The 7713-nt window shown below is 39.2% G+C and overlaps 1 protein-coding gene across 1 annotated transcript; it reads left to right on the top strand.

Annotated features, from left to right (window-relative positions):
- Nucleotides 1-3002: 3002 nt before the first annotated feature.
- On the top strand, nucleotides 3003-3971 carry LOC139183921 (olfactory receptor 7A17-like). The gene has a single exon (XM_070792228.1). The coding sequence runs from the start codon at nucleotides 3003-3005 to the stop codon at nucleotides 3969-3971; it is 969 nt and encodes a 322-aa protein (XP_070648329.1).
- Nucleotides 3972-7713: the final 3742 nt, after the last annotated feature.

Genomic DNA, 7713 nt, shown 5'->3' with positions numbered 1-7713 from the left:
GTAATAAGTTTAACATGACTTTACTTCATCTGCTCCACCAAAGATGTTAATATTGGGGGTAAATTTCAGATAAAAATTATTTTTAAAACTTTGTCTTTTTTTTTTTCAATAAAAGCTTTGCTGGAACATAGTTTACATATGGGGGCTACCCTGGTTGCTCAGATAGTAAAGAATCTGCCTGCAATGCAGGAGACCCGAGTTCGATCCCTGAGTCAGGGATCCCCTGGAGATCCCCTGGAGAAGAGAATGGCTACCCAGTCCAGTAGTCTTGCCTGGAGAATTCCAAGGAGAGGGGAATCTGGTGGTCTATAGTCCATGGGGTCTCAAAGAGTCGGATATGATATTACATAACTCACTATTTTAAAGTGTATGTTTAAGGGGCTTTTAACATTTACAAAGTTTCGTATTGATCACTGTTGTCTAACTCTAGAACATTTTTATCACTTCCCAAAGGAACCCCACATCATTAGATTCACACCCTCTGTCTCTTTTTTCCTGGCCCCTAGCAACCACTAATCTACCTTCTCTATAGATTAGCTTATTCTGGACATTTCATATAAATGTGATCACATGAAAAGTAAAGGAAAATTGCCTGTTCAGGTGCTTTGTTCTGTATAGTGAATTTCAGCATGTTTGGGAAGGTTTTTTTGTTTTTAACTTTCGTTGAAGTATAGTTGTTTCACAATGTTGTGTTAGTTTCTGCTGTACAGCAAAGTAAATCAGTTATATGCATACATATATCCCTTCCTTTTTGGATTTCCTTCCCATTTAGGTCACCATGAAATGATGCTTACCATCACTAATTACTGCTGCTGCTACTGCTGCTAAGTCGCTTCAGTCGTGTCCGACTCTGTGCGACCCCATAGACAGCAGCCCATTAGGCTCCTCTGTCCCTGGGATTCTCCAGGCAAGAATACTGGAGTGGGTTGCCATTTCCTTCTCCCATGCATAAAAGTGAAAAATGAAAGGGAAGTCTCTGAGTAGTGTCCGACTCTTAGCGACCCCATGGACTGCAGCCTACCAGGCTCCTCTGTCCATGGGATTTTCCAAGCAAGAGTACTGGAGTGGGTTGCCATTGCCTTCTCCATCACTAATTACTAGAGAAATGCAAATCAAAACTACAATGAGGAATTGGCCTTCATTGAAAATCTACAAACCATAAATGCTGGAGAGGGTGGGGAGGAATGGGAACCCTCTTGCATTGTTGATGGGAATGTAAATTGACGCAGCCACCATGGAAAACAATATGGAGTTTTCTTTAAAAAAAAAACAACTAAACAGAACTGCCATGTGACCCAGCATGATTTTTATTCCTGTTTGTTTGTTTTTTGTTTTTTTTTTTTACTGTATTCTTTCAAACTAAGAATTGAAATTTTATCATCAGTTTACTGTTTCCCATTTAGATATTTTATGTGCCTGCCTGCTAAGTTGCTTCAGTAGTGTCTGACTCTGTGCAACTCCATGGACTGACATGCCAGGCTCCTCTGTCCATGGGATTCTCCAGGAAAGGATACTGGACTGGGTTGCCATGCCCTTCTCCAGGGGAGCTTCCCCACTCCCGGGTCAAACCCAAGTCTCTTAGGTCTCCTGCATCTGCTGGCAGGGACTTTACTACTAGCACCACCTGGGAAGCCCATTTAGATACTTTATGTGCACATACAATTATTTGTGCAGAAGGTCTGAAAGTTTGTACAGTTCTGTGGTAAAATCTGTGTCAATTTTATGTTCTACCCATTATTGGGTTTTTTTTTTAACTGAAGCAATTAAGTGTTCACCTAAATATTCTTCACTTGTGAATCCTTACCTTAATCAAAAATGAAAATGAATGTTCCTCTTCATACTCAATGTTAATAAGCCACACTTTATGCATGCTTTCAACTACTTTCCTCATCTTTATTCCTTATACTTTATTCCTTATTCTTATTTTGATCTTTTAAATTTAGAACTATCTCTAAAAGTTGCATCATGTTGGGGTTCCTCTTTACCTTTGTCAATTTTCTTCCATATGCAGAATTGAATACATATATTTCTATATAAAAGGAAATTATACACAGATAGTGCTCCCATCTCATATTTTTAAAACTGTTAAATTATTTTATTACCATATCTTTGCAATCCAAAATTGAAGTCATTATTAAGTTATAAGTACTGTATTATATTTTCTCTTAGAATTTTAGTTTTGATTTTTCCTTCAACTGTCTTTTGTATAGGTGTTTTTAATATTTAATTTCATAAAGTGCTGAAGATACATAACAGCAACAAAGGACCCCTTGAGACTTGAAGTTTCAGCAGCAGCAGGGAGACCACCTTGTTCCTCAATATTTTCTGACACCATCTGTCCTCACTCTTCCTCCTGCTCATTTCTCTCATCCCCTGGCTTCTTTTTTAGACTGGGACATCTTAAACAAGCACCCTCCTCAGGCCTTCACTTTGATTTCCCCTTGCCAGGCATACACTTGCCAGGTATGCTCATCCACTGTCTCTTTCTTCCTTGATGTCTCTGTTCAAATATCGTCTTTTTTTCAGGTCTTGCTTAAATATGCATTAAAAAGTAGCACTCCCTTTTCACTCTCTCCCTTATACATGCTTTTGTTTTCTTTGTAACACTTCTCACCATCTGGCAAGCTATATGATTTTCATTTGCTTACATATGGTCTCCATAACCAGCTTTTGAGAGCTTCTGTTTTTTGACACCCTACACTCCTTTCATAGACATTACCTGGAACATTGTCCCAAATCAATGTATATTTTTAAATGCATGAAAGAATTTCTCATTAAAACTGCAAATGTGTGACATCTCTGAAAAAAATGAGAAAAGCACAAGTTTGCTTCTTAGAGATGACACAGGAGTTTCTCTAAAGTGAACCAAATCCATGAACAAATATTGAAATTAATTTCCTAATGGGAAACTTCAAATGGAAGCACTTGCACTGTGACTAATGTGCGTGTGTGTGAAAATTAGTCGTGCTATTTTCCCCTTTTCTGTTAGTCACCTCCACCACATGGCACAAGGGAATCAAACAAGAGTTTCAGAATTTCTTCTCCTGGGATTTTCAGAGGATCCAGAACTGCAGCCCCTCATATTTGGGTTTTTCCTCTCTATGTACCTGATCACAGTCTTTGGAAACCTGCTCATCATCCTGGCCACCATCTCTGACTCCCATCTCCACACCCCCATGTACTTCTTCCTCTCCAACTTATCCTTCGTAGATATCGGTTTCACCTCCACCACCATCCCAAAGATGCTATGGAACATCCACACCCAGAGCCAAGTTATAACCTATGAAGCCTGCATCTTCCAGATGCATTTTTTCACACTCTTTATAGGACTGGACATCTTCCTCCTGACCGTGATGGCCTATGACCGCTTCGTGGCCATCTGTCACCCCCTGCTCTACACGGTCATCATGAACCCCCGGCTCTGTGCACTGCTGGTGCTGATGTCCTGGATCATCAGTCTCCTGCATTCCTTGTTAGAAAGTTTAATGGTGCTGCAGTTGTCTTTCTGTACAGTCTTAGAAATCCCTCACTTTTTCTGTGAACTCCATCAAATGATCCAACTTGCCAATTCTGACACTTTTCTCAATAACATGGTAATGTATTTTGTAGCTGTGTTCCTGGCTGGTGGTTCCCTCTTTGGTATCATTTATTCATATTCTAAGATAGTGTTCTGCATACGTGAAATCTCATCCTCTCAGGGGAAGTATAAAGCACTTTCCACCTGTGCATCTCGCCTCTCAGTTGTCTCCTTATTTTATTGTACAGGTTTAGGAGTGTACCTCAGCTCTGCTGCTACCCACAGCTCACATTCAAGCGTAACAGCCTCAGTGATGTACACTGTGGTCACGCCTATGCTGAACCCCTTCATCTACAGTCTGAGAAATAAAGATTTAAAGAGGGGCCTGAAAATGCTCTTTGGAAAGGAAAATATAAAAGTGTCTATTGTCCTAGGGCTTGAGAAGTTCCTGTGATAGCAGAGCTCAAAACCTGAGCCAAATATTGCCAGTCTTTGATCAGATTATGAAAGTAGAACATGCCTCTTCTGCTTTTCTTGGAGTTTATATTTCAACTTCTCTATACAATTTATTTAACTCATTTTTAATATTTATGGTATTTCTGATATCCAAGAGTTTTTCCCTTTTTTAATTTTTGTACTCAATTGTATTCCCAACCTTGGAGGTGAAATATTTGAAAATTCCCATTTATTGCAAGGGATTTCTTAAGAATAATTTCTTCTCAAATGAAATATGTCATACTGAGTATTTTTGCTTGTGGTTTGTCTAAAAGAGTAAATATGAGCTGTAAAAATCTTATGAACCAGAAAACTTCTCTATAAACAGCTATTTATAAGTTTATAACAGAGGAAAACCTGAGGCCACTCTTTTTCACTTTTGTTAACATCATTCTTTGCACATCACTGCCTTAATTGGTCTTCTTGATTATCCAAACCTTAACACATTGATTGTTATCACTGATCAAGGTTACTTTTCTATTCATTAGGATCTTATTCTACTACATAGCTTGTATCCGCTTGAGGCAGGAGGTAGATATCCATCCCCCACCCAGGGTAAAGCAATTGGAGATTAATCCCCTGTACACCGAAACTCTAAGATGAGAACAACAGGAAACAAGAGAGGAGGCTGGACCTTGCTCAGACCACATATTTCTGATTCCTGAAGTGAGGAGATGTCCCCAGTCACACACACGTGTAGAAAGGCTCCTCGGAAAGGGGAGTGATGTCAAGGGATGCTCTACCCACAGGCCTCTTTGGTAGAATCCATCTTGGCTAAGAAATGGATGTGCACACATGGGAGGATTCTGGGATATACCATATATGGACTGTGAACCAGGTAAATCAAAATGATTGGCCAAAGAATACCAGGAAGAAATGTTCCATAAAAGAAATTCAAATTGCCACAAGGGTGCAACTCAGAGACCCTCTGAGTCTACCCATGTGTCTATCCACAGGTACTGCACTCTTTTTTTTCTCTTAATAAATAAAAATATTCTTAAAAAATACTTTTCCTCTTTAAAAAGTGTTTTTTCCACTTACTTTTCTTTTGAAAATTTTTTTTCTGCAAAACTGAAGGGCCAGGGCCCTTGTCTCTGACTACTGGTCTAGTGTCTAGGATTCATTGCTCTCACCACTGTGACCTGGGCTTGATCCCTGCCTAGGATTCCAAGACCCACTTCAAGCCATCACAGGCTGAGTAGGATCACACTGCATCTATCATGATAAAAGTGATAATAAAATACGTGCCTCAAAGTAGAATCTATACAGAAAGACAAGTATGAAAAATAGATTGATATAATATGGCCTTAGAATAGATTTGACTTTAAATATAATGAAGCAAAATACTAAGTCATTCATCTTGTTGTTGTTGTTCAGGCGCTCAGTCGTGTCCAAATCCTTGCAACCCCATGGACTGCAGCACGCCAGGTTTCCCTGTCCTTCACCATCTCCTGTAGCTTGCCCAAACTCATGTCCATTGAGTTGATGATGTCATCCCACCATCTTATCTTGTCATCCCCTTCTCCTCCTGCCTTCAATCTTTCCCAGCATCAGGTCTTTTCCAATGAGTCAGTTCTTTGCATCAGGTGGCCAAAGTATTGGAGCTTCAACCTCAGCATCAGTCCCTCCAATGAATATTCAGGAGTGATCTCCTTTAAGATTGACTGGTTTGATCTCCTTGCAGTCCAAGGGACTGTAAAGAGTCTTCCCCAGCATCACAGTTCAAAAGCATCAGTTCTTTAGTGCTCAGCCCTTCCTTATGGTTTATTACATTTATTACTATGCAAATATTTTTTCAGAGAGTTCATTAATTGAAATATGCACTATCAGTATCATTTGTAAGGTCTACTCATTGAGCTGAAGGACTGGAATCATATTTTGGTTTTCTATTAAATCATTTTATTGTTTCTGTTTAAAAATTGAAATTGCTTCCACAAAATATGATTCCTTCTATTTCTCTAAATGAAATGTTGCCCACTCTTTAAAATTGTCACAACTGTTAAAAGGATCATGAATGATCAATATCAACATCATTCACTGTGTATCATCTTCATAATCAAAGGATGACTCACTAGAAAGCTTGGATTCCTGTTCAGGTATGTGATTCATGAGCAAAGATGTTGTGCAAACATCCATGTCCTTCCAACTCCTCTATGCGACCTCAAAGGGACACCAGTGGAGTCACTTTTTTGTAAACTTGTATGAAGTAAACTTGAATAACAGAGAATCATGAATGTTATCTTCAAATTCCAGGAAAAATAATGTCTGGAAGAAAGAGAATCGGGTTACTACAAACGCCCTCAGTTCTGTCTGATTTGATTATTGTTTCATGTATGCTCATCTCAGGCACTAAGTCATGTCTGACTCTTTGTGACCTCACGGACTGTAGCCTGCCAGGCTCCTCTGTACATGGGATTTCTCAGGCCAGAATACTGGGGTGGATAGCCATTTCCTTCTCCAGGGGATTTTCCCGAACCAGGAATCAAACCCAGGTCTCCCACATTGGCAAACAGAGTCTTTACCACTGCGCCATCAGAGAAGCCCATCTATAGGATTTCCCAAGCAATTATTGTTTCAGTTATTGTGAAACCGAATGGGACCCTGTGGGGTTTTCCAGGGGCAGACACACACACCCTGTGTCCAATACCTCTTGTTCATAGAAAAACTTTAGTTTCTTAGATCTTCCCCAAGTTCCAAGCAGCAAATTTAATCAGAGAAGTGAGAACATTTAGAAACAGAGAACAGTCAAACGGAAAAAAATGATAATTTAACCATAAGACAAAGTCAAGGACGTTTAGTTCCTCCTCAAGGGCTATAGCTCATATACTAAATGATATCCTTGCATTGTTTTGCAGATACTAAAATTCCCACTCGGTGGGAGAATATTAACTACATGCTGACCACAAGCACATAGACCTCAGATCTGTTGGAACCAAAAGACTGATGACTGAGATTCCCAAAAAGATCACCCTGTTACCTCACCAACAACCAATCATGATAACTTTGCACAAGCTGATCACATATCCTGTGAGTTTCTCCTCACACTGTCTTTAAAAATGCTTAATACAGAGTGAACTAAGTCAGAAAGAGAAAAACAAGTATTAATGCATGTTTGTGAAATCTAGGGAAATGGTACAGATGACCCCTTTGCTGGGCAGGAATAGAGATGCAGATATAGAGAACAGACATGTGAATGCAGGGCAGGGGAGGGAGCGTGGGGTGAATTGAGATTGCCTATACACACTACCATGTGTGACATAGAAAGCTAACAGGAAGCTGCTGTATAACATGGGGCTCAGCTTGGTGCTCCATGATGACCTAGGGGATGGAATGGGAGGGAGGTCCAAGAGGGAGGGAATATATGTGTACATACAGCTGATTTATTTACTTTGTCGTACAGCAGAAACTAGCACAACATTGGGAAGCAAGCATATCTAATTAAAAATAATAATAATAACAATAAAGTTTATACCTAGATAACTTGAAAATGGATAAGTAAATAAATAATTAATAAAAAATAAAAACACCTCCCTGAAACATTTATAGATGATGAAATGTTATGTAACCAGGTTGATCTTGTGTATTATGTTAACTTGCTGTATTGAAATTTGTATCTATTTATTTTTTTAATATATATATATATCATTTGAAAACATACATGCATCCCAGTGCTCATTGCAGCACTATATTCAATAACCAGG

Source organism: Bos indicus, chromosome 7, assembly GCF_029378745.1.
Source record: "Bos indicus isolate NIAB-ARS_2022 breed Sahiwal x Tharparkar chromosome 7, NIAB-ARS_B.indTharparkar_mat_pri_1.0, whole genome shotgun sequence".
Taxonomy (NCBI): Eukaryota; Metazoa; Chordata; class Mammalia; order Artiodactyla; family Bovidae; genus Bos; species Bos indicus.
Note: the sequence above shows the minus strand (reverse complement) of the source record. Positions and strands in the feature narration are given on the sequence as shown.